This window comes from Hippopotamus amphibius, chromosome 9 (assembly GCF_030028045.1).
Source record: "Hippopotamus amphibius kiboko isolate mHipAmp2 chromosome 9, mHipAmp2.hap2, whole genome shotgun sequence".
Classification (NCBI taxonomy): Eukaryota; Metazoa; Chordata; class Mammalia; order Artiodactyla; family Hippopotamidae; genus Hippopotamus; species Hippopotamus amphibius.
In genome coordinates this window covers 82797226-82825126 of record NC_080194.1, presented here as the reverse complement: position 1 = coordinate 82825126, position 27901 = coordinate 82797226, and the positions used below count along the sequence as shown (strand labels likewise).

Here is a 27901-nt window from a genome sequence, read left to right as displayed (position 1 = left end):
GTAGCCCAGACACTTTGATTTTTTTAGGGCAGTAAATCAAAGCTGCTTCTTGAGACTAAATTTCTACCCTGGGGTTCACAGGGACATGGCTCTAGGTTAACGATAAAAATAGATGAGGTTTGAGAAGGGACCCCTCTTCCCCACTCTCCTCCTCGTGCTTCTCTGCCCCTCTCCTCACTTTCTTCTGAAGAAATGCTGAGTCCCCCTAAGGGGGTCTGCCTGCTTCAACAGAGCTCCTTGGTGCAGGTATTTTCCCAGCTGCCCCATAAAATAGTTGTCCTGCATCCTTTTCCTTCAGGGCCTGGATCTCTGCAGTCAGAACAGAATGGATTAACTCACTTGGCTCTGGGGTGTGCATGAGGGATTTTCAGGGCATGACAGGGGTCCAAAAAATTCAGAGTGAGATGTACACCCACCCCAATCACAAGCTGTAAGCAGCTTTACACAAACAGGGAGCATCGTGGGATCCCCATCTTCACGTGCTACTCTATATGAAAGCAGCATTCTCTTTTAATATAAAATCATATCAACCAATAAAACCTGTCAAAGCTACATCATTTAAAATATGTACAATTTCAAACATATTACAACTTTAAGGAAAATAAAACATACTTTTCAATATGATACAAAAACATGCATCTTAAACGCACTGCTTTGAAAGAGAGCAACACAGGTGAAATTCAGTTATAAAGTTAACTTCTTGGCAGTACTGTAGCTGGAATGAGATTTGCATCACGATCAGCTTAGAAAGGATGTATTGGTCCTCGTGGACTCATTCAAGAAAAAACAAAAGAAATGCTTTTTTAAAAGATCACTTCAAAAGGTTTAAAACATTACCATTTCACTTGCATCCTGTAGAGAGCACCCATCACCAGACGATCAGTGCATAACTGACAGAAGGAAAAAAAGAAGCTAGTGAAATTATATAGTAGAAGTGGGGAGTTTTATGCTAAAACAAAGACTCGCAGAGAGTTCTAAGAGGAGAAGGAACACGAAGAGGCCTGACAGATTACAGGATCACTATATCGCTGAGAGAAAGTCAAACTCCCGAATGGGGGTGGTAGTGGCAGGGGCGGGGTCACGGGGAGAAATGAGGGCTCCGGGAAGACCAGGTAATAAGCTCAGAGCTCTGCCCATAGAGGACAGGGGCAGCTTCTCTAGCTGTGGAGTTAGAGCATCCGAGGAATCCTGCAGTGGAGCAGACCAGGGCTTACAGAACTGGACCACTTCCACCAGGAGAGTGAAACACAGTGCTTTTGGAAAGCAGTATGGAAAAACGGAGGGAGCTCAGATTACAGCTCCAGAGAAGTTCAAATTCTGGCTCTGTGGCTCACCTGTGTGACCTGGGGACTCTATCACCTACTTTCTAGATGTGTCTTAACAGTAAGATTTGAGATAGCAGTAAAAAGCCCCAGCACGGTGCCTGGTACACAGCAGTCACTCCACAGATGTTAGAGCCACCGCCCACACTGTACTGTCCTCTGACTTCTTGGCAAGTGACTTTAGGTAGGACTGTTTTGGGTGACTGTGCAGGGCTAAAAGTTCAGAACAACTCATGGTTAGAGAGCACTCATAACTCCTAAACATGAAGGCAATTATATATATATATATATATATATATATTTATATTTATATATCTCAATATATAAAGGCATTTTTTTATAAATAAAATAAAAGGAATAACACTTAAAACAGCGTTACTAATTATATAAATAAAGCAGTCCACAATGAGATTGCCCTGAAGGTAAAGTTGTTTTCTCTTCCTAGTGGACAAGTCCCATATTCAAACTCAATCTTTAAAAGCAGTTTATGACCTAAGGCTCATGCTAATACACCTCTGTTTCCTGAATCAAAACGACCACCTCAAACATTTACTCCCCAGTTTTCTAAAACTCCCTCTGTGACCGTATTGCTGTAACTTGACTGGCAAACACAGGGTATGTTTTCCTATTCTGTGTGCTAGGACTTTGTCCTTTGCTAGCCACAGAAGGAAGGGACACAGCTATCCCCTTCCAACGCTAATTGCATCTAAGCAACCTGAAGAATAAATCCAGTATACTACAGGCATAGACGTCTGGAATGAAGAACTTAACTCTGCAGAGTCCCTGATACCCGACTCTGAAATTATATCCACTACAATCTACTCAAAGTACTCTTTGCATAGTGACTCAGCTCACACAGTACATTCCACTAACAGTTCTCTTTATAAAATATATAAACATAGGTAAGGGACTATTGACGCATTTATATTGAAAGTCGATTAATGTAGTATTCTAGTCTATTTCACTGCAATTGTTGGGAAGCTGTACCATTTTTTTCACTTATGCTGGAATTGCTTGACTCTATATAAAGAGAATTATCTTCTGTTTCTTTCCCAAAGGGATGCACAATCCAAAAAAGAGCAGTGATTCATAAAGCTTGACTCAAGCTATTACATACACTTAGAAGGTTGTTTTGTTTTGTTTTCGATGTGAGGAAGAAAAGCCTTCCAACAGCAGCTGTTAATGTCCTTGCTACTCCGAGGCAGCAATAGCTGTGATCTATGAACTCTGCTAATCAAAGCTTCAGGGGCCTGTTACAGTGATGACATTCAGAAAAAATGCCAGGAAACCTCAAACCTCCAACTTCTTTTCTGACACGCACATCTTCCAGGTACTGCCCAAGCTGGAAATGAGAAAATATCGATTTTCAGGGGGTGTGGCACATCCTATCCTAATGGGAGAGCTTCCACCAAGACAGTCCCCTGGAACCTCCCCTTTCTTCTTAAAATGCGGCTCTTTCTCTTCCAGTCACCACTTGAAAGTCTTATTCTGCTCCTACTCTTAGAAACAGTCAAAAGCAGCCCCATGGTGATCATGTTGTAAACAAATGCAATTTTAAATTTTAGTACAATTTGAAGGCCTTCTTTTTCTCTCTGGCCTTGGCTCCCTTTCTGCCTTCTGCAATAACCCAACCAGACCTTAACTTCCACCACGTCCATGACACTGTCTGTGATTAGTGCCTAGAAAAATGGACATAACTTGTGCCCACATGCAGACAGTCAACAGGTCAACTATCACTTCCATGGAAGGCACTCATCAAATTCACAAGACGTCTGCTCTAACAAACATCAGGCTACGACTGTGGTTGACTTCAAATGTTCTCAGAAAGTCTGATAACACGATAGTGAAAGACAGCTTTCCATCTGAAAACCTCCAATGGCCTGTGCAACTGCCTCTCAGCTGAGTCAGCCAATAGACGGGGTCCTTGCAGGGGGGGCTCTTACTGTCGCTGAGGCTCTTAGACAATGTGGAATGATCCCACTGCTCCCAGATGACTGAAAACTATGCCAAACCAGGTTGTTTACTACTGAGGGGGAGGAAGGAATAGGGAGGAAAACTTTTAAGGCATAAATAATATAAAAGGGCACACATTTTAAGATACATTCATATGACATTACTACTACAAAAAATAAATAACGATTTTTCTCTGATATGAATTAATGTCCTTCACACAGTCCAACCCCAAGCCTGTTCTGTGCAGTTACTGGCTTGAAGTGGAAAGATGGCGGGGCACTGCCACATCCTCAGGTTTCCTGGGGTTGCTGAAGGACCCCTGAAGGGCTGTCTACAGGAATGCCAGGAGGAGACCATGGTGTCTTTTCACTACAGTCCTTTGAAACAGGTGGCAAAATAAGAGGATTCCAACTTAAAATTCTGTTCTCTGTTTCTGAAGGCACACAGCTGTCTCCTGAAAAACAAAGGTTTGGAAACATTATGAAACAATAAAGGATGATTTTTATCAAAGCAATCTAGAAATATTACCTTGAACAATAAAGAAAGAATCATGGGCAAAATTAGAGCACAGTTATGTTTAGTTTGAATTTGAGGGAGAAAGTAGGTTTAAAGAGTTTAAAATAAAGTTGAGCTCGCATGAACAGTCATACAATTCATCTGAAGGTTAAGACAAACCCCTAAAAAGCCCCTTAATAACCATCTTAAAGAAAGAATACAACTCCAGAATCAACTCAAATGAAAAAGAAGCTCAGGATCATAAAATGCATCTTTCAAGCACGTCTACTGCTCAGGTACAAACTGAATCAAAGCCTATTTGGATTTACTTTCCAAAATGTAATGGGATGAACAAGCTGAGGTGGAAGATGTGAATAACAGAATCTCAAAGAATTCTTTATCAAGTCAACTTTTTTTTAAGTATCCAATACCCCCTACCCAATATCCAACATGTAAGCTGATGACAGAGAGAACATTCTGAAAGCACCACCTTTTCTGACATAGTTCTTAGTTAACTGAAGACTACCTAGAAACTGAAGATTTATAACGTCTTGCTGTACCTCTGTTGCACTCCGCTGTATCTTCCACACAATCAGAGTTGGTCTCATTTCTATTGTCTTGACAGCAAATATGCTGAGCAGGTCTTAGTGCTACATCATCTTTGATGCCATCCTCAGGTGTCTGACCACAGTCGGGGACTGTGGAAGCCAGACATACAGGCATCTTCATGTGACTGAGGGGCTTCATTTCCAAACCATCCTGAGGGTAAGGTGCTACCACTGGGACCACAGGAAGGGGGCTGCTGCTGAAAGTGCTGTTGGTTTTGGTGAAACACCTACAAAGGGTAAACCAAAAGAAACAGAATTGTGTGCAGAGGCATCAATAATTAAAATTCACTCATTTTGAAACATCATTTGGTATTTTGTATTCACTGATGCTTCAGAAAGACTGATGCTTAAAAATAGCTGATTCACTATGATTTGAAATATCAAGATCTCAGAAATTATAGTTAAAGTGAAATACAACAGGAGAATGCATCAACAGTCAAGCAGCTTACGAATGGACCTGTATGTGATGACCTATCCCATGCATCCTTTGCCTTAGTCCACTCTCAAAGCTGTCTTCCATCTCACAATTAACTAGCTCCTGAATACAGCACACAGAAGGAAAAGGCCATCCACACTGGAAGGAATGAAAAAGAGGAAGAGGACAGAAAACTAAGAAACGTATGGCCACATGAGAAAAATGACCTTATGAAATCCAACAAAAAAACACTGTTTTGAAATCAGATATGTTCCCTCTCATCCTTGGAAAAGACACAAGAACTAGACATTCAAAATCCAAGTTTTGTTTATTTTTCAATTTTTTTCTTTTCAGAATTGCTAGAATTTACTAGTATTGAGCATTCATGTCAATTCCGCTCTACTTTTATTTCCTGCCTTCATCCAAGATATGCGTTTTCTCTAATTTTTTTCTTCCTGTTCTCCAGATTGGATAATTTCTATTGATCTTCTAGTTCTTTGACTCTTTCTTCTGTTGTCTCCAATCTGATGTTAAGTCCAACCAGTAAATTCTCCATTCCAGTTATTTATACTTTTCAGCTTTGGAATTTCCATTTGATCCTTTTTTTTTATAGTTTCTATTTCTCAGATGAAATTCCCCATGTGAATTCATTATGTGTATATCTTCGAATCCTTGAGCATATTTGTAACAGGTGTTTAAAGTCATTGTCTGCTAATTGTGACATTTGGATCATCTCAGGGTCTGTTTCTAATGACTACTTTTTTCCCTTGAGTAGGTACCACATTTTCCTATTTCTTTACATGTATAGTAATTATTTTGGGGGTTGGGGGCTTTCTCTAGTTGTGGCGAGCAGGGAATACTCTTTGCTGTGGTGTACGGGCTTCTCGTTGCAGTGGCTTCTCTTGTTGCAGAGCACAGACTCTAGGTACACAGGCTTCAGTAGTTGTGGTGCATGGGCTTAGTTGCTCCGAGGCATATGGGATCTTCTTGGACCAGGGATCAAACCCATGTCCCCTGCACTGGCAGGTAGATTCTTAACCACTGCACCATCAGGGAAGTCCTGTAATTTTTTTTTTTTTTTTGCTGGATTCTTCCCTCTGATTTTCTGGTTGTTCTGTTGGCCTCAAACTCCATCCTTCAACACCTTCAGTTTGTGTTCTTGACCCAAGATTGGAGAATGCCCTCAGGCAAAAACCCATACGCAAATGTCACTCATTGTCTTTCAAGGTTAGATTTATTCCGTTTCTGCCTGTTTCTGGTTACTCTACAATACTTTCAAATTGTCCAGATGTCATCCTTATCACCCATGGATGATCAAACTATTCCATCATTAACAGAAGCTGGAATCGCAGAAGCATTTATACATAAAATAAAAATATTTTTATTTACAAGATTAGAAGTGAGAAAAGTCTGGAGAAGACATTTCATTTGGCTTTGAGCTGAGTTTGTGAGGTAGGAAACACACAAAACTGACCAGTAGTATGCCGGAGCTAGGCATGTTAAGGAATAAAGATATGACTTCTTTGGGCTTCCATCCTTTTAACGTGGATAGTGTGCTTTTGGTGCACAAGAAAAATCAGTAAAAGGAAGTCCAAGCAACGGTTACCAGTATCTCTGTGGTTCAAATTATTAGAAACACCAAATCCTAAGCATGAAGACTCGGAATCTGAAAAAGAATAAGATATGTCAGTAAACCAAATCCTTAATGTAAGTAAGTCCAACTTTAATATCAAATGAGAAATATAATCACTATACACTTAGGAGAATTCAGATATTAGTCACCCGGCATGAAAGCGAAGTATGTCTGTCATATTCATCTGCACAGAATCATTTGACTACAGCATTATCTACATGACTGTAATTTTAACTTTTAATAGTGTAGGGAAGATATATACCTGATTCAAAAAAAACCCTGTGTTCCCATGCAAGTGTTAAGGCAGTAAAACGTGGAGGAAGCATTGGTATGGAAGAAAGTTTGTTGGAGTCAGAATCAAAGCACTGGCTAGATAGAACATGACTCCAGGAGAGCATAGCATTCCTATACATTATTGGTCTGCTGTACATTTTATTCAACTCTGAACTTAAAGTTTTTTTTTATGGGATGCTGACAGGATGAACATGAATCTCTAGACATCCATTTAAAAATGTCCATGTTATCAGCCTTGTTTTTCATTAGCCTCTTCCACTGTCTTAATACCCAGGGAACCTGAAAACCCCCCTGAATGTGTTCATGAGAATCTGACTCTAAACAAGGTACTCACCCAAAATGTGGGGGAAGGTCAGGGGGAAAAATCTTTTTGTTTTTGGTTTTTTTTGGCCATGCCATGTGGCTTGCAGGATCTTAGTTCCCTGACCAGGGATTGAACCCAGGGCCACGGCAGTGAAAGCACCGAGTCCTAACCACTGGACCACCAGGGAACTACTGGAAAAACCTTTTTGTATTCAAACTACTACTAATGAGAATTTAATGGATATTATATGTCTATTTAAATAAACTTACTTAGAAGAATCCTTTACTCTAAAAACATTTGCTGAATACCTTCTAAATGTCAGACACTGTGGTAGACACTGAAAATACAGAGATAAATACAACAGGTTCCAGCTCTCAGTCTAGCAGAGGAGAAAAAGTAAACAAACTGTTACAATATAATGTAGTAAGTGTAATATAAGAAGATACAAAAGACACTGGGAGCACTCAACTTTGAGATGGGTTATAGATGTATGGCTGATGAGAATAGGGTACTTCCCACATTCCAGCTAGAGACCAGTGTGTATTCTTCCATGCTATTTCAGACTCAAGTGTCTTATAATTGAGGAAATTACATTAGATGGCAATTGTGGAATTAGAGAGTAAGAAGGATTCTGATATCAAAAAACAAGAAATATCTCTGGTCAGGGGAGTCTATATGGCTACCATGATTTGTTGGAAATAATTCTTAAAAACTAAGTTCCTGGCTTCTGGCTATGACTGATTAGTTTATATCAGAACAACTCTCCTGCCAAGAGCAACTAAAATAGATGGAGAAATTTTAGTTTAAGTTTGTTGAAGTCATCAGAGAGCTACCCCAGCACTTAAGTGGCTGAGATTCCAGAAAGAAGGTAAATGTTAGTTTCAGCACCACTTTTCCTCATGAGGCATCTGCCCACTTCAGCGCAGGATGAAACTGAGACCTCAAGCAGGAAGTGGCAGGTAAGGAGCTGAGCAGAACTTCTGGCAGTTTCCTGGGGCTGGGAGGACAGAAATTGGAGCTCAGAGCCTGCCAAAGAGAAAAGGCCCAGTAAACACCCCAGGCTTTTAATTGGGGCCCTTGAAGGGTTACATTGTAAAAATAACAGTGAAGCAGGAGTAGACAAGGCTTTTAAAAAGACTGAAACTCAGCATTAAATCAGCTCAATCCCTAACTGGGCTAAAATGATATGCTGCTTGCCTAATTGCCTGCCAAAAGCAAAAGTAAATCCTTTCTGGGGGAGGAAAACGTCTTCCAGAGCCTCTATGAGTTTTTATATGCAACGTCCAGAATTCAATAAAACATTACCAGGCATTTCAGGAGACAGAAACAAGCGAAAAATAAGTCATGTAGATATTGAGTTTAGGAGACAAGGACTTTAAAAGAACTGGATGAATACTTTCAAGAAAATAGGTGCCAAGATGGAGAATTTTAACAGACTAGAATCTAATAATAATTATTATTTGGAATTTCTAAACTAAAAAGTAGAATAATCTAAATGAACAACTCAATTCATGGAGTTAACAGCAAACTGAGCACAGATGACCAGAGATTTACTGAACATGAGGTGTGTCTTTACACGGTCTTCAGACTGAAGCACAGACGCAAAGGGTTGGAAAATACAGAAAGAAGCTTAAGAGACAAACGAGGCATAGAAGAAAGCTCAAAAATATATGCAGGCACACCTCATTTTATTATGCTTCACCTTACTGCACTTCACAGGTAGCGCGTTTTTTACAAACTGCAGGTTTGTGGCAACCCTGCATCAAGCAAGTCGATCAGTGCCATTTTTCCAATAGCATTTGCTCCCCTCGTGTCTCTGTGATACAGTTTGGTAGCTCTCAAAATATTTCAAACTTTTTCATTATGACATTTGTTATGGTGATCTGTGATAGGTGACCTTCGATTGTCATTGTTTTGAGGTGCCACATTGTGGTCTTCTTTTTAATATTTATTTACTTATTATTTATTTATTTATTTACTTTGGCTGCACCAGGTCTTAGTTGTGGCATCCAGGATCTTTAGTTGCAGCATGTGGACTTCTTAGTTGGGGCATGCATGCAAGATCTAGATCCCCGACCAGGGATCGAACCCGGACCCCCCCCGCATTGGGAGCGCGGAGTCTTACTCACTGCACCACGAGGGAAGTCCCTGTCTTATTTTAAGAAATTACCACAGTCATCCCAACCTTCAGCAACCACCACCCTGATCAATCAACAGCCATCACTACTGAGGCAAAATCTTCCAACAGCAAAAAGATTATGACTCACTGAAGGCTCAATGGTTTGCAATGGCTTGCAATTTTTTTAAGCAATAAAGTGTTTTTTAATTAAGGTATGTACATTTTGGACATAATTTAAAAATTCATGTGACTCAGTTTATTGCAACATTCAATTTATTGCATTGGTCTGAAACCAAGCCCTCAATATCTCTGAGGTATGCCTGTAAAGTTGGGAGTCTCTCTGAAGGAGAGAAAAGGGAGAATGGGACAAAAGCTATATCTGGAGAGACAAAGGCTAAGAATTTTCTAAAACTGATGGAAGCTCAAGCCACAGATTTAAGAAGTACTATGAACCCCAAGCAGAATAAATACAAAGAAAATTATACTTTCAAATGTGAATAATTAAACTGCTGGGAGCAAAACTACAAAGTGAAAATCATAAAAGCAGCCAGAAGAAAAAGACATTATCACCTTGAAAGGCAACAACAGCTGTACAGGTGATTCTTCAACAGAAACAACAGAAGCAACGAAATAATGGAACAACACTGTTAAAGCACAAAAGGAAAGTAGCTGCCAACCTCGAATTTAATGAACAGTAATAAATACCCTTCAAAATGGAAGATGTATTGAAGACATTTCCAGGCAAAAAATCTGGGAGAATATGTAACCCTCAGACCTGTACTACAAGAAATACTATAGGGAGTTTTTCAAGTTGAAGGAAAATGAGTACCAGCAGAGAAAAGGAAGAAATATAGAAAAATCTACAAACAGTAAATGCTGGAGAGGGTGTGGAGAAAAGGGAACCCTCCTACACTGTTGGTAGGCATGTAAACTGATACAACCACTATGGAGAACAGTATGGAGTTTCCTTAAGAAACTAAAAATAGAGCTACCATATGAGCCAGCAATCCCATTCCTGGGCACATACCCCGAGAAAACCGTAATTCAAAAAGATACATGCACCCCAATGTTCACTGCAGCACTATGTACAATAGCCAGGACATGGAAGCAACCTAAATGTCCATTGACAGATGAAGGGATAAAGAAGATGTGGTACATATATACAATGGAATATTACTCAGCTGTAAAAAAGAAAATAATGCCATCTGCAGTGACATAGATGGACCTAGAGATTGTCATACTGAGTGAAGTAAGTCAGACAGAGAAAGACAAATATCATATGACGTTGCTTATATATGGAATCTAAAAAAATGGTACAAATGAACTTATTTACACAACAGAAACAGAGTCACAGATGTAGAAAACAAATTTTTGGTTACTAAGGAGGGAAGGCAGGGAGGGATAAATTGGGAGATTCGGACTGACACATATACACTACTATATATAAAACAGATAACTAATAAGGACCCGTGTAGCACAAGGAATACTACTCAATACTGTTATGACCTATATGGGAAAAGAATCTAAAAGAGAGTGGATATATATATATGTATATGTATATGTATATGTATATGTATATGTATAACCAAATCACTTTGCTGTACACTTGAAACTAAGACAACATTGTAACTATACGCCAATAAAAATCAATTGAAAAAAAAAAAGGAAAGGGATGAATAGCAACAAAGGTAATGTTGGGAATTGTGACCAAATATCAGCTGCAAAAAACCAGTAACTGTATTGTCTTAAAGGATTTTAAATATTTATAGATTAAACCATATGACGAAGATAACAAAACACTCGAGAAAGAGAGAGAGTTAAAATGTTCTAAAGTATTTTATTGTCTAGGAAGTAATCAAAGTACTAATGCATGTCAGACTCTAATTAAGGTCATAATGTCCAGCACCAAGCACACAGTAAATGGCATATCATATGACCTCAAAAATGGTGAATAAATAAATAATAAACATTAGAACACCAGACTTTTTAAATAACCTTTTCTGTAAGCAAGTAAATTTATAATCAAGGAGCAACTATTAAACTAATTGGTCAAGAGAGCTTATAAGAGACCATTCCTAAAACTAAGATAATACATGTAGATTAAAGTGAGAATGAACCATGGGACTTTCCTGGCGGTCCAGTGGTTAAGACTTCGGGCTTCCACTGCAGGGGACGTGGGTTCGATCTCTGGTCAGGGAACTAAGATCCTGCACGCCATGCGGCGCACATAAAGTGAAACTGAACCATACACTTACCCTTAAGATTTCTGTACCACAATAGTAGTTATCTCTGTCCTTGTTCAATACTGGCTCTGTCATTCAGTTTTTCTTCCATCTGTTGGCTTCAAAGTTGTCTGACTTGAAATTCAGTCTTCTGGAGGACGGGCAATGCCTGTCCTCAGTGGCAGAAAAAGCTCTTAGTGAGACACAGAGCACAGTCAGGTACTTAATGAAATCCCCAATCATGATGTTGTAGAAAAAACTAAGTGAGCTTCTGGCTTGATGCAGGAATCTGGAAGTAATACAAAGGTACTAGAAACCTGAAAGACAAAAAAGGATCACGTCAGAAAGAGAAGTTTTCATTTAAAGAAGTAAAGTAAAGGTACAGGAAAAAAATGTACTTGCCAGAATTTGAAACACCAGGGGAGTTCCCTAAAAACAAGATATTATAAGTTAATAATTGGCTTATATAGACTAATATGAATGAAATTTCATAATGTTAACATAAAATAATGAAGACTCACCAGATAATAAGATGCCTTAAATTCTTCTGTTGTTTTATTTCCTTTTAGTTTCTTTTTTGTCTTGCTCATTTCTTTAATTTAAAGCAAAGGGTGAGATTTTTAAAGGAAGTCTAAGGGCAGTCTAACAGTTTGAGTGTAGAGCACTTCTTTGAGAGTGAAGGTGAACTACATGGATGGGACAGGACCGAGGGATGGTCAGGACAGAAGAGCTAGGGTCGACTACAATGGATGGTAATTAGAGAGCTGATATTGTCACCTGGTTTCATGTGCTGGAAGTTAACAAGCAGAATATGCATATGTTTTAAAAGAAATTACTGATATTTAGCAAAAAAAAAGTGCAATTTCCTATTACATAATTCTTTAGCAGCTGTTTTTCAGGTAAGTGACATAGAAAATCGCAGCAGTGCATACTTTTATTCCGAACTGTGACTCTCAATTAACAGGGTGGTGCTGACAGTATAATCAAATCAAGTGAGTTAGATTGTTAAAGTGTTTGTAACCCAAATTTCAACATGATACACCAAACTGATTTAAAATTTTCTAGTACACCAAACCCTAACTCATAATCATCACTAATTAACCATGTAGATAACCAAAAACAAATAGTTCAGTCACGTTACTTTTAGTTCATTTCTGAATGTCTACATGTCTTGGCATAAAAATGGTTTTAACTTGGGGGTTACATGCTGATATAAGCACAGAGGACATAGTCTCATAACAAAGGAATATAATACCCATTCTGAATATAATTAGGCATATAGCATGTGAAACAATTCTTTTACTGATAATGCTTCAATTAAAATTTTTTTCTTTTTTTAAAAAAAGTGTGGATTGATTGATTGATTGATTGATTTTTACCCTGCTCCGTGGCATGCGGGATCTTAGTTCCCCAACCAGGGATTAAACCCATGCCCCCTGCAGTGGAAGCACAGAGTCTTAAGCACTGAACTGCCAGGGAAGTCCCTAAAATTTCTAAACCAATCAGATAGTCACAAAAATAATACCTGTATCTATGTAAATGTAAGCGACTCAAATTGACAGGTAGTGAGAGAGAGAAAAGGGCAAATGTCCATGTCTGCAAATGTATGCTATTCATTAACATGCTCTTATAATACACATCTTCCAGTTTATACGATACAAAGAGCTTGTAATTTCACTATCTTAGGCTTCTCAAACAATCTTTCAATTGCAGTTATTATTGGTTTAAGGTGGAGTGAAACTTTTCACTGAGTTGTCTCTGGCTCAGTGAAACGACTTTTCCTAATTTTAAAACATTGAGTAAAGAGAACTCTGTGCATCTTGCCACATACAAAAATCTGTGCTGTCTTGCAAGAATTCAGGTGGTCTGGGACCTGTAAGTTTATTACTAAGATATCTTTTAGTAAACAGGAGAGGCCTGTCTGACCAAGCTGTAAGATAGGAGAATGACTACTATAGTGTCATAAAAATAAAATATTCTTTCACCAACAATCTGAATAGCACAGATTAGGAAATAAGAATCTGCAATAGTAGCTTAGGATTGTTCTTGGAAGAATACATTGCTTTAGTATTTGACTAAACATATTTTGGACATTCCAGTAAAACTACATAGCACCTCCGAAATATTTTACAGAGAAGTATCCCATTTCTGATTACACAGTTGAATATTTGTTCAGCATGATTATGTACAGAATAACTCTGATTAGATAATTGTATACATTTTGCCCTGTTTCCTCTTTTGATCATCCCTGGAGGGCAGGGACTAACCATGGACCTCTTGGATGTGTTTTATGAATATCTTCTGAAATGGTCTCATCTTGGTTGTGGTTTGTTTTAATATTCAGCTCACCCCTGCTGTTTCCTCTTGTCACTGTGTCTGTCATTTTGCTGACCTAGCCCTTATTTGGGGGAGGTCATCAGTAACTGCAACAGAACCCTGATGACATTCTTCCAGGGCCCATGGTGGTCCTGCGTTCTCACTGTACATTCTTTGTTGGATGCTGCAGTGACCTGAGCCTGCCTTGCAGTGGGATTTTCCCTTTGGGAATTAGTTTCTTGGTGACTGTCACAAACAGGCAATAATACATGTAGGGTGACCATAAATGACAGTACATTACTGAACGTGGCAAGCGCGCGCACACACACACACACACACAGACATACACACACACACAATCTTACAAATAAAAGATCAAAAGCACTATTAACGACATGACTCCCTGACAACAGGCCCAGGTCTCCACATCAAAAGTAGAAGACATATAACTTCCTCAAAAAGGAAGGTACTGCTCAATTAAAAGAAATTAGACACTGTTCTTTGAATATTTTTCTTAGGGAATCAGGCAGATGACCATAGATGGAAGAGAATCCACATCTTGGGCTTTGTGTGTTTCCTTCCTTTGGTTTTATGGCTAGTTCTAAAGTAGCTGGGTGGTCAGGGATGGAAGATGAGTTGAAGCATAACAAAGTAACTGCTTGAGGAAAGAGTCTAGGTGTCCTAGACAAGCAGTTGTTTTCATACTTAATCAACCAACTGCGCAGACCAAACTCTAGGTCTGAAAGAACTACTACTGTAATGAAATGTTTTCATGTTCATCTCCAGACACTATTTTACCTGAGTATATCTGACATCAGTGGAAGGTTTCAAGTTGATGAAAGAGCACCCCCAAACCCAACAATACACAGACTTTTAAGGTGATCATTATGGAAAAACTTGGAGGTCATTTACAATATCTATGTGTGCGGAGGCACTATTCCCAATAGTTTGATTTCTCCTTTGACCATCAGCCATGTATAGCTCGTACTTTTTCCCCAGATGGATTATATACATTTTTCCAATCTGATTTTTACTTGGCTACTTCCTGCCCATTTCCAATCTCTCCAGGCCCCTTAAAGTTAATTTTTTGTTCCTTCCTGATGGGACCTCTCAGTTCCTTCATCTGTGAATTTCATCAGCGTCCTCTCTACTCTCTTACAAATTATCAAGACTGATGGTAAACAGACCAGATTTAATGTCAATCCCTTCCCATTAAACTAGCCAAGCAACTGACAAACCCCATTTGATTACATATCCAGAACTGCATTGCTGCTTTTTGAATTGAGGAGAGGAGGAGGGTAGAAAGCTATTGATTTATTTGATTAAAATCTGTTTAACTCTTGCAATGCCCAAATTGCACAAGGATTTCTCAATTGAGTCTTTTGTGTAGGGGGTTGGCTCCCTGAAAAGCCACATTAAATATGCTTCTTTCAGCTGTTCATAGTGAGCTATTACATGCTACTCTTTTTTTTTTTTTTAATGCTGGTTATGGCTCAGTAATTTGAGGTTTATTTTTTATTTTTTAAATTTTATTTATTTATTATTTTTTGGGGGGTACACCAAGTTCAATCATCTGTTTTTATACACATATCTCCGTATTCCCTCCCTCCCTTGACTCCCCCCGCCCCACCCTCCTCGTCCTAGTCCTCTAAGGCATCTTCCATCCTCGAGTTGAACTCCCTTTGTTATACAACAACTTCCCACTGGCTATCTATTTTACAGTTGGTAGTATATATATGTCTGTGCTGCTCTCTCGCTTCATCTCAGCTTCCCCTTCACCCAGGCTTTTTTATTGTTGTTTAATTTATTTGGCTGAGCTGGGTCTCAGTGTGGCACACGGGATCTCTAGTTGCAGCATGTGAACTCTTAGTTGCAGCATGTGGGATCTAGTTCCCTGACCAGGGATCAAACTTGGGCCCCCTTGCAATGGGAGCACAGAGTCTTAGCCACTGGAAGTCCCACATACTACTCTTAAACCGAAAAGCTCAAGTGGACTGAAGCTAGCGAGGCAGTCTTCTACAAATGCCACAAAAGCCCTAGAAGCAAATAAAACTCCACGGATTGCTAAAGTGCACACTCCCCCTTACCTGTTTTCAAATCTTCACATCAATATGCTGGTTTAGACAAGAAAGGCAAACTTTTCTATTACTTAAATATAAGGATGACAAAAGGAGCCTACAGTTGGCAATAACTTGCCCACTCCAAGAAATACATTCAAGTTTAAACCTAAGAAGGCAGAATAAAACAACCTGGGGTAACAGGACACAGTGCAGGGAGGATTCCACTAGGAAAGGCCTTCATCAGTTCTCAGGCATCTGTGGAGTAAGAGAGCTGCCCTGGGTCAAAGTGAGCTTGATGAGGTACCCCCAGGGTCTAAGAGGATGACTCCCAGGTGTGTGAGGGGTAGACAGGTGTAAGCTCAATTCTGCAGTGTTTCCTCATTCAGTAATTGCATCCAATTACCTGAACACCATCCTTGACATCTCCCCCTCTGCTGACTCAAACAATTCCTCATGTCTTTTTTGAAAAACTGCACCTCCTAGGGTAATTCCCTGGCAGTCCAGTGGTTAGGACTCTGTGCTCTTACTGCCAAGGGCCCAGGTTCAACCCCTGGTCAGGGAACTAAAAATCCCAAAAGCCATGCAGCATGGCCAAAAGAATAAAAATAAAATTAAAAAATGAACAATAAACATGGAAAAATACCCAACAAGGATATAAATAAAATTGCACCTCCTAAATCTCTCCAAACCACCTACTTCTCTCTGTATCTACTGTAGTTATCTTAGTGCACTATTTCTCATCTGGACTACTGCCACAGCCATCCAACTGGTCCCCTGTATCCTTTCTTGCACCATCCAATGGATTCTCCAAACTCTATCCTCCAGAGGGCTCTATCACAATGTTCCCTTAAAATCTTTCACTGACTCACCATGGCTCCGTGTGATCTGATTTCACTCACCTTCTACCTCTGACCCCTTCACGTACTAGTTTCCTGACACATTAGCCTCCTTTAAGTTCTGTGAGAATTCTGGCATTCTGCTCAAAAGATTTTGCGTAAATGGTACCTTGCCTTTGCCTGGAAAGCTTTAAACCTAGCCCCGTTCTCTTTTACCTAGTTTTATAAATTCTTCAGAGCTTAGAGAAGAACTTCCTTTCTGATACATTCTTTATTTTGTCTTTAAAGCATCCAGTTTTAATTATATATTCATTTTTATGATTTATTTATGTCATTTTTTAAAAAGCTATGTTTCCCCATAAAACTGTAAGCTCAGTGAAGGCATGGACAATGTCTGTTTTGCTCACGACTGTAGCTGTAGGACCTAGCTTGGTGCTTGGCCCACTATAGACCCACAACAAAATGTCTGTTGAATGAATAAATGAATGAATCCTCTTTCATTTTCACTCTCCTGATTTTATCACACCCATTTCCGCATCTCTTTGGAGATATATCAAGGCAGTAAGCAAAAAATAATTAAACAGAGGATTATCAAAAGGATGTCTAATCACTTTAAATACTTAAGAAATAGGGACTTCCCCGGCGGTCTGGCGGTTAAGACTTCACCTTCCAATGCAGGGGGCAAGGGTTCAATCCCTGGTTGGGGAGCTAAGATCCCCAACCTCAGGGCCAAAAAACCAGAGCTTAAAACAGAAGCAATATTGTAACAAATTCAATAAAGACTTTAAAAATGGCCCATATCAAAAAATCTTTAAAAAAAAACCCAAAGCTTAAGAAATAAAACAAATACCTTAAATAATTAAATATATAAAAATAAAAATCAATCTGCCAAGGCTATTGTCTCCATTGGGGATCCTACCCATTCTAATGTCTGAGTTGAATCACATTTGCTGATGGCCACAGGAACCACAAGGACGTGTTTTAATTAAGTCCATCTGATTACTTGCCAGGCATATGACCCATCTTTACCAGTTCTTTAGCACGTTCCTAACAAGTTGTGATAAAGCCTTTGACAAGCTCAGGACAAAAACGTGGCTTTGCTGTTACGAGAATCTTAAAATTTAGCTAGGGTCATATAGAATTTTCAAATATAACAAGCAAATCTTAGTACACAAAATAGGCAGATGGCTCTTGCTAATACAGAAACCCTAAAATGGATTAAGTAAATGATTAAAAAAAATCTCCAGGAAGCTTTATTACTTTTGCTCTGCAACTCTCAAAGCACATGATGAAACAATGTACTTTTTTTTTTTTCTTTTTTTTTCTTTTTCTTTTATTTTTTTTGGGGGTACACCAGGTTCAATCAACTGTTTTTATACACATATCCCCATATTCCCTCCCTTCCTTGACGCCCCCCCCTCGAGTCCCCCCCACCCTCCCTGCCCCAGTCCTCTAAGGCATCTTCCATCCTCGAGTTGGACTCCCTTTGCTATACAACAACTTCCCACTGACTATTTTACAGTTGGTAGTATATATATGTCTGTGCTACTCTCTCGCTTCTTCTCAGTTTCCCCTTCACCCCCCGCCCCCTCCCATACCTCGAGTTCTCCATTCCATTCTCTGTATCTGCTTCCTTGTTCTTGTCACTGAGTTCATCAGTACCATTTTTAGATTCCGTATATGTGAGTTAGCATACAATATTTGTCCTTCTCTTTCTGACTTACTTCACTATGTATGACAGATTGTAGTTCTATCCACCTCATGACATAACAATGTACTTTTAATTCAATGGTTGACCGTATCCTTCTCCAAGTTCTGGTTTTGATAACTCCCAGATGCAACTTTTAACTTCATTTTAATTCATTTTAAAAATATGGGTCAAATCCCACTTCAATAATGAAATACCCAAATTCCAGTCCATACTCCAGGTATTTTATGTGCTAACTATAATATGATTTTTAAACTGCAGAGCTTTAGAGCTGGGAAGGACCTTTGAGACCATGTAATCAAATACCATCATTATGTAAAAGAACTGAGATTTCTGAAATACGCAACTTTAGTACAACAAAATATTTGACAAAACTTTGGTATTACTATATAGAGAAGTAGCATAAAAGCTTTCTGGATAGTCTGTCAAAATTTAAAGGTAATTTCACTCTACATATTTCTATCTTGTTTGAAATATTGTCAGTACATATAACTCTTAATTAGAAAAGAAACCCCAGAAAGTAAAAGGAAGCAAGATTATGCTACTTAAAAGTTTATCTTAAGGCTTCAAGAATTTTCAAAAAATTGAATAATCTGATAAGAAAATTTCAGTAATGTTCCTATGAATAAACATTACCATACACACAGGGTTTTTCCCCTAACATTCAAACATGCTCTCATCCATAATATAGAGTAGAAAATATCATAGAAAAGAAAAGAATAGCATAGAAAAGAAAATTCTACTGAAAATAAAATAGGTGACAAAAGATAAAGTCTGTATGCAGAGAATGACACTAAAGATTTCAAAAACATCAAACCTTTTAATAGTATCTCAGTGACGAATAAAGTCTTTAATATTGTGAATTTTTGCCAAGAAACCAGAGTACAGAAAGGTCAACATTGTAAAGCTGAGGCAAAAACAGAGTAACAGCCTTAAACTTGACTCCATACTCTGAGATTTATCTCTTAGGTAAAACTGCAAGAACTTCCTTTGCTGAAGGGAGAATCACAAAAGGAGTCACATACCTATTCACAACCACCTGGGCCAATACACACCAACATACCTATTGTTGTTCCGACAGTTTCGACAGTTAATGCACTCCATCGGGTCAGTCTGAGGTACTGCTGTGTACAGGCCACCACCCTTGTCAGGAAGGAAGTAGAGGGAAAAAGAGAAAAAGAAAGAGTGCTGAAGGTGTCACAGACCCGTAACCACATCATCTCAAATGTAAAAGCCATGCCAACAATAAATGGCTTCGTGGTATATTTTAACCAGCTCCCTGAGCCATGTTATATTTATCACTATTTACCTGTATTCATGAATGAGTTCTGCACAACATTAAAAGTGTTCTCCAAAAATTTAACTGCTATGTTTTCTGCATGCATGTTTGTACTGGAAAGAGGCAAATAAGTGAAGGGAGACGTTTAGTCATTTCCCTTCAGTGTTTCAAATCTAATGGACCCAAAATACACTATACATTATAACCTCCTAGTCATTTTTACTTTCCTAGCAGTCATGGAAAAATTTTATGGGATGCCAGTTGGAGAAACAGGGTGGAAATCTGTTTGAATGATGTCACAAGATAAACCCATCTTCATTTTCCTGTAATTACTTCGATTAGGTCTGTTCACTTGACTACACGAAGTCTTAAAACATGTTATATTTTTCCAGATGGAGCAGATTCTCAGCCAGCGATGACTTGGAGGGGAGTATTAATATTTTGCTGTTGCTTTTGGCGGAAACTGCCCAGCAATTAAGAAAAATGCCCAGATTAACACATACCTCACTGTAAAATGTTCACTTGACATATACAATGGCAAGAGTTCTTCAAAACTGAAGTTAAGACTTGAACCAGCCTTATGGTCAGAGTCAAAATTCTGCTTTCAGAAGCAAAACAGCAGAACTGAATTTGATAAGGGCGGGGGGAGGCTGTGACACTGCACCCAAACCCAGAACAGGCCTTCAAGGTTAGGAAAAGTTCAGGCAATTGTTTTTCCCAGAATACTTTCCATTTCCATTCATCTCATAACAACAGCCAGAATCCAAGCAAACCAGAAGTACTGAAAATTTCTCTCACCAGTCCTCATCCAACTAGCAACAGGAATTTTTAAGAAAACATTGAGAGAAAGAATATTCCTATGCTACATTCAGTCCATGAGGATAAACTCCAAAGCTTCAGAAAAAAACAAAGTTAACAACCTACAGGATAATGTATTTATTTGAATCGCTAAACAGATTAAAGTTAATTCAATCATTTTTAATGATCAACAGCATTTTAAAACTGTCCCTATTTCCACCTACCCAGAAAAGAAGAGTAAGAAAACGTTAAGATCACGGAGGATAACCTCTAAAATTGAACACTAAATGGGGCAACTATTATTTAAATAGCAACTCATTGTTCAAAAAACACAAAGTACTGTGTTCCAATACTAAAGCAAACATCAGACTTATTTTTTCTTCTTATGGAAACAGCATGTGCTATTCAAACTTTAATGCTCTCTCCTACAGTTTCTTGGACAATGTTCGTAGTTTGGACTAGGAATGGTGACAAAAAAAGTTTAGAAAGTCTGAATATAAGCCTTTCCACACAAAATAATGAAATCATTATTCTCTTCTGGTAATGAGATGCACTAAAGCAAATTAAATATTTCTTCTATGACATACTAAAGCTAGGTCACAGGAAAGCCATTAGCTTTAAGATACAAATATATATTATAGTTTTGGCCTCCAAAGGTAATACTTTAATAAATCTTCACTACTGTTGAAGATTAAAAAAAAAAAAATCTCTAAACTTCTTCCAATTTTAGCACATTGTGGGTTATGGCAAATTTATCTGTAATCAGAACAATGACAAAAGCTTAAATGAGTGCTTAATTTGATCAACTAAACATATTATCTATTTGATTGGAAAATAGTGTGGATGCATCCCCAAACAATGTAATAAATCAACTTCCTAGTGCAGAGACTCTCTTTCACCAGCACAAATCTAAAATACATTCTATTCCTATTTAAAAATTAAACTGTATCAGCTGGTTATCCCTGAAATCAAGTAGTTTTAAAGGTTTATCACTCCTTGTGGCTAGGGAATACTAATACTGTAAAATGTAAAAATCTTACAGGCAACCACAGAAACACACCCAGGGCAAAACAAATGAAAAAATCTCACAGGAGGTCAGAAGTGACTATCTGGTGGCCAGCAGACATGCTGTCCACAGCCATGCAATGTTTTCTAAAACTGGAGTTAGTTGCCAACATGTAAAAAAAATCTGGCGATTTCACCTAGATTTACAGATGTTGTGACAAATCAGAAAACCAGGCTACACAGGGGCCTTGGCCCTGCGTGCAGATGAGGGCGCTGAACTGGGGCTGCTTCTTTAAGACAGTACCCGGCTCTCCCCCACCTCCACCGCGTCTGTCCCATCCTCAGCTTGTTTCACTCAGTTTCTGGATCTGCCTCACTCCTCTAAGCACATGAGCTTCCAGATTTTGCTCTAAATAAATCTAAATTTAAAGTATTTGGTTTGGTCCACGCCCAATGGTATTTCCGCTTCGTCTCAGGAATAACTTCCGGTCTGTTCATTTCTGGTCCTACACCTTCAGTGCTAAATAATTTTAAAACGTAATTCAGATTGATGAATGTAACTACTGCCTGATAAGAGAATGCTTCCAAAGATGACTCTGGATCAGGGGGCTGCCGGTGATGCATGCTACTTCCCCTCCAGTGAACCTGTGAAGTTTCTATGCTGCGAAAAGCCACGTGTGACAGCCCTGTTCTCGTGCCCTGACACTGTGGGGCACAGGGAGGCTTTAATTTATAATTAGGTCTCTTACATTCACTAGATGACGAGGATGTTCAAAATCCACACGTGTCCTGGTTAGAGAGCTTGTGTGCCCGGAGTAGAGCCCTCCATTTAAGCTCCCACTGACTCCATTGGGGACCTTATGATGGAGATGGGAGCAGCCGTTGCTGAAGCTTCCATGAACATTTCCATTTATCCGGTTCGTGCCAGGGAGAGTGGTGTATTCTACCATCTGCCCGTTAACATCTGACCCTTGGTAGAGGTAGCCTGGTGGGTCGTATTCTGTTGAATGAGAATTTAAAAAAGCAAAAAAGCAAAAAGAAAAGAAAAGAAAAAAAGGTAAGATACTCAAAAGGACAATTCTTCCTGCTTAGGAAGTTTTATTAATTAAGCCCCTAATAAAATACAACTATACTAAAATAAAATACTCTTAAAAAGTGTTCACTTAAAGCCTCCCTGTGAGATATGCTTTAATAAGGTTATTGCTGTCATTTCCTTTAGGGTGTGGAGTCAGCCAGGAACTGTGAGTTAATTGTGGCTCTTTTAATGGGAAGAGAAATTAACCAGAGAGAAATTACTCAAAAGAGAATTAATAAATTATGCAAGCTGAAACTATCAAATTACCGGCAACACTGAGAAAAACTGTTTAAATTCCCCTATGCTTCAAAGTGCTGAAAGAAATTGTATAAAACACCAACAAAAGGCTAACTTTACGTAGCCTATTTCAAAGGCAATAAACACCACTTTTAAGTAAAAAGATGGGGTCGGGGAAACATTCACTATTCATATAGTTCTTCGGTTATTACAGCCAAGTTGGAAGTTTTGAGGCACCAAAGGCAAAAGGCTAATTATTCCATTTCCTTATATTAAAAGCATTTCAACAGCTGCCTCAAATATCTGATTTCCAGAGGCACACCTACCAGATCTATTTAGAAAAAGTGAGATGTCCTTTAGAAAGTATATTCTCTAAACTGTACAGGATTTTTTATCAGCGTTTTGATAGATTCTTCAAAGGTATAAGAGGGCGACAAGACTGGACTAGGTATCCCTCCTCCTCTGACAGATGTGTTATTAGCACAGGTGTGCTATTATCAGTATACCTGCTTCTCTTCTCTACTAAACTGTAAGAGGAGGGCACTATACCTGCACTGTCCACCACAGTGCAGGGCACATGGGAGAGAGTCAATGAGTCACAGAGGAAAATGACTTTAGCCAGATTAATCTTGCTCAGACAACCAGATCAATACTCTTCTTTTAATGGTTCAGTGCACTCTCACACAAAGTCAATGACATTAAAATCATTTAGCAAAAGACCCCATCAAAGGATGGCCAGCTCTTTCAGCCTGGCACCACCACCACATCACCACCACTTCTCTCCTTGTCTATCTCCTGGAAGGCACCAAGGCAATAAAAATAAATCACTTCACCCTCTCCCTGAGAGCTGTTCAGTAAAAAGGGACCACAGGCAGGAATTGGCTAAGAGCTGCTGGAGTGTCTGTCACTGCTGGGGTCTTCCTCTGCTTTTGTCTCATCCCTTTATTGTAGGGCCAGAGAGGAAGCCAAAATACTTTCTCCCAGCAGAGACTAAAGGCTCTGAGTGATCTGATTATCCTCTTTTATATCAGCTGGGGGAAGAGGAACAGTAGGAAGGTGAGGGGAAGAGAAATAGGGAAAGAAAAGGGAAGAGGGTTCTAGGTTATTTGTTTTACTACAGTGCCATCACTCACACACACACACTCTGGACACATTTGGGGGTGGGGACGCCACTCTGGAGTGGTTTTAGTACATTAAGTACCAAATCAGGACCATGGTATCTGCATCCGTGTCATCCCGGGACACTAACTTAGAAAAGTCTTCACTACCTTCCTTTCTATCATGCCTTTTCCATTCCTCGTTGACAAGATTTAGACCAGTATGAAGGGGTTCCTGCAGCAACTCCAAAGCTCATCCTCTTTGGTGGTCCAACAGAGCCAGAGTTTCTCAGCACTAAGTCAGCTATTTCCGTAGAGACCTGCCTAGTTTGGGCTCGGTTGTTTATTTCTCCTGGGTAATTTAATTCGATGCTCCACTGACTTTGGCTCACAGCTAGAACCATTTTAAAGTCACCTCCGCTGAATGAAGAGTATCGAATGTGTTTTATACTGCGACACTCATACACGAACGTGTGAGAAATCAATATTTATGCTGACAATATTTTCCTATCCATCTTTAGAAAAAGAGAAGGAGATGCGGATGAATGACTTACTCTGTATGGTGTTCTGCTGGCGGTTCTTCCACAGGCACATGGCGATGAAAGCCATGAGGATGAGCACCATGACACCCAGCACGCAGCCCACGATCAGGTACAGCATGTCGCTGCTCCTGGCCGGGCTGCCTGCCGGCCCAACGTGTCCTCCGCTCCCCGAAGAATTCGGAGGGGTGCTCAAGGCTTTGACGGGATACTCAGAAGCTCCAGGAACCCGTTTCACTAGGTGAAATATAAAGGAAAACATGATGTCAGAGTGAAGACAGACCCTAGGAAACGGCTCTCCGAAGGAGGTCTGGTTAGGAATGCAAGCCGGTCTGTTTACGCTTGTGACTGAGATGATCTGACCACCAGTGAGTCACAAAAGAGGACTCGCACGTTTAAAAATCTAATCTGCCAAGGTTTTAGGCCACAAATTCGGGAGAAATCATAAGATCAGAGACACAGATGTACTTGGTCTAACCGAAACCGCTATGTGATTATCGGCTCAATTGTACTTGCAGAACACTCCCAGAGAGTTGACATAAAAGTATTTGAGCTTTCAGGTGGGACAAAAACTCCTTTCTATCTGATAAACTTTGAGTTGAATGAGACTCATGATTACATATTTTATGCCCCTTGTGTGTGAATAATAATAGCAGACATGACGCTGGACTATTAGAACAATTACATACAATTTCTAAAACCTCACACGTAATATTAAACATTCCAAAACCCAAAACCTTTGGAGACCACGTAAACTCAGTGCTTTTACTTAATTCACTGCTACTGTGGATAATGGCTACAGCAAAAGCTCACAACACGTGGGACACAAACCCCATTTTCTCTGTCCCCAAATAACATGCTCTAGATGCTTTAAATGTCATAGAAAAGCAGTAGCGCATACTGGTTGATGGCCTGGTCTCTGGAACCACACTGCCCAGGTTTCTATCCTGTTCCACCTCTTATTCTTAGCTGTATGACTTTAACCTCCATGATCCAGTTTCTGTGTGTGGAAAATGGAGATAATAATAACAGCTCCATCGTAAGGTTGTAATGAAGAGTAACTGACTTAATCCACGTGAAGCTCTCAGCCTAGAGCCTGGCACGTGGCAGTGGTCAACCAATTTTGTCATTGTTCTTAGTTATTAGAGTATACTTCCTGTTACGGTTCCTAATAACTTACAGGAGCAAAGCAGTCTTTTAAAAAATCTACCTCCACAAACATTTCACTGAGGTTCCATTTTCTAGCCACTTCAACCACGCACAACAGGGCTGGAAATCAGTCAAGGAGAGGCCGCCTTTCAAAGGAAAGAGCTCTCCATCACTGAAAGCTAGAAGAATACCTGGCAGAGACCCTAAAGGAAATTTCTACTTTGGGTGGTGTGTTGGATTATACAATTCTAAGGTCCCTGCCAATTCCAAAGACAACAAACAAGTTTCTGAGGCAAAATGGATGTTACAGATCGTACGTGAAATACCATGATTACTCATAGGGAAGTCCTTCCAGTTGATTCACTCTTTATTTACTCTTAATGTATTCATAATCCCACCATGCTTGATGATCGGTTGCCAGCCTCTGGCTGAAGCTAGAAACTTTTGCAGTGGATGGTGAGTGAGACGGTCCCATTAATGTCAATAAGAAGAGACAGCCAGTGGCATGAAAAGAGCAGGGCGGGGTGAAAAACAAAGAGAAGCAGAGAACTAAGGAAAAATCATGGCGGTCTATGATCTTTATGGGTGGGGGAAAGTGGCTGGCCTCCAATACCGTGTCATTCTCGAAAACTTTACTGAATTACTAAAGATAAGACAATCGCTGTTCACAACAAGAACCCTGAGTCATTTCTTTAAAAGGCGAAATCATGCACCAAATGTTCTACTTAAACAGGCTGGGGATTGTGTAATACATTTTAGAAAGTCACTTAAGTATGAACAGTCATTTGCTATTAACATTTTAAAGAAGCTTTTTCTTTTTCTTTGATCTGAAAGTCTGTAGGTAGAACCTTTGATTCCCCAGCAAAGTCAATTAATGATGTATACTATAATACTTAAAAACAAGACAGTTATTACATTATTATCTGTGTTTTATGTTCTGCCTGGCTAGATTCTTAAATGTCTTGGGAACAGAGATGAGAAATTCCATTTTTATGTAATTTTGCTCTGAGTTTCACAGCACTCTGGAGGCAAGTAATAAACGCTCATGAACATATCACAGTGTTCAGTACAAAAAGGTACTCAACTGTATGCTAAACAAGTGAAATTCAAGGTAAGTCTACAGGTCTGTGTGTATATACATTTAAATGTGAATTTAATATGTGGGTTTTGCAGCAGAAAGACACATGATTCAGTATTAAACAATGAAACCGAGACTTAGCTTTATATTGCAGTCTTTCTGAGCCTCAGTTTCTACTTTGGCTGCTTCTACTATTCAAGGGTGGCATCTTCTGTTTTCAGGACGGTAATATTTTAAAGCTAATCTTTGTATGCAGGCAGAGCTGAGAATTTCACTTTAGAATTATTGACTAATTCTGAACTTTACTACACTTAATTGAACAAGCAGGTAGTGCTATACATAGCTGTCATTCAAGAAACCACTTTAAACATACATAGCGCTTTTTCTTTAAACTCATACATTTTTTTTTTAACTTTTTGGCCACATCACGTGGCATGTGGGATCTTATTGGTTCCCCGACCAGGGATTGACCCGTGCCCCTGGCAGTGGAAGCAAGGAGTCTTAACCACTGGACCGCCAGGGAAATCCCTCTTATACTTTTTTTTAAGGATTCTAATTCTCACAGCAATCTTGGAAATTCGTCAGCAAACACTTCTATTCCTTCATGGAGGGAAAAAAAGGAAGTGACTTACTCAGAGTCACATAGAAATTAATGGATACGATGAATGCTTATGTAAACAATTTTTAAGGCAAGTTTTCTACCTGACATAAGGCTAGACTGTTGGGACAGTCTAAATGGATGTACCTAGAAAACGGTCCAAAGTCTCTTTAGTAAATATATCGATAGTCAGGAGAACGAATCCTGAGTTCAGAATTCTAGTTCTGTCCAGGGAGAAAGCACTATCCTCACCCCTCCCCTACCTTTGGTTTCACAGATCATCACGTTACTGAACTCGCTCTCTCCTCCTTCATTGAAGCATTGCATTTTAATATCATAGGAGGTTTCTGGCTGCAGGTGGCCAATCATGTGCCACTGCTTTGAACCTAGAAAGGAAACATAAAAGATAAGCCTTACATACCCTACAACCTAAACAACCACGTCAATAAAATCACTTAGTAATTTCAAAATGAGGTTGGAGCAGCAGTTATCACCATATAGTCAGTTTGTGCAATAAAAATGTACTTCATACAAATATTTTCGCAATGCACAACAGATAAATAGCATTTCTATTACACGGCATGAAAAAACGGTAAAGAGAAGAGACAAACTGAATTAAAGCTCTACCTGTGTGTGGGTAGTCAGACCTTGTTTCATTACAAGTTATTAGTAGTAGGTCTTACATAAAATACATGTTAATTTTATGCATAAGTAAAACACCCCAAGTCCTTTGATCCCCTACTTCAGCCCAGCAAGTCGAT

The 27901-nt window shown here is 39.3% G+C and overlaps 1 protein-coding gene and 1 non-coding gene across 7 annotated transcripts in view; both read right to left on the bottom strand.

The window, feature by feature from the left end:
• Positions 1-466: 466 nt before the first annotated feature.
• CDON (cell adhesion associated, oncogene regulated) overlaps positions 467-27901 on the bottom strand; it is a 97704-nt gene continuing 70269 nt past the window's right edge. For 3 of the 6 annotated variants that reach the window (XM_057749725.1, XM_057749727.1, XM_057749726.1), the window contains 6 exons: positions 27404-27526; positions 24331-24552; positions 22117-22367; positions 19349-19428; positions 4331-4605; positions 467-3729 (listed from right to left, as the gene is read on the bottom strand). In XM_057749725.1, the coding sequence (XP_057605708.1) occupies positions 3566-3729; positions 4331-4605; positions 19349-19428; positions 22117-22367; positions 24331-24552; positions 27404-27526 (1115 nt within the window). In that variant the 3' untranslated portion in view covers positions 467-3565. Of the gene's footprint in view, positions 3730-4330; positions 4606-4916; positions 6460-11398; positions 11958-19348; positions 19429-22116; positions 22368-24330; positions 24553-27403; positions 27527-27901 lie in introns of those variants that run through there. The other 3 variants (XR_009055536.1, XR_009055537.1, XR_009055535.1) reach the window with 3 other exon arrangements.
• TRNAE-UUC (transfer RNA glutamic acid (anticodon UUC)) lies at positions 7139-7211 on the bottom strand. The gene has a single exon. It is a non-coding gene; the product is annotated as a tRNA-Glu (tRNA).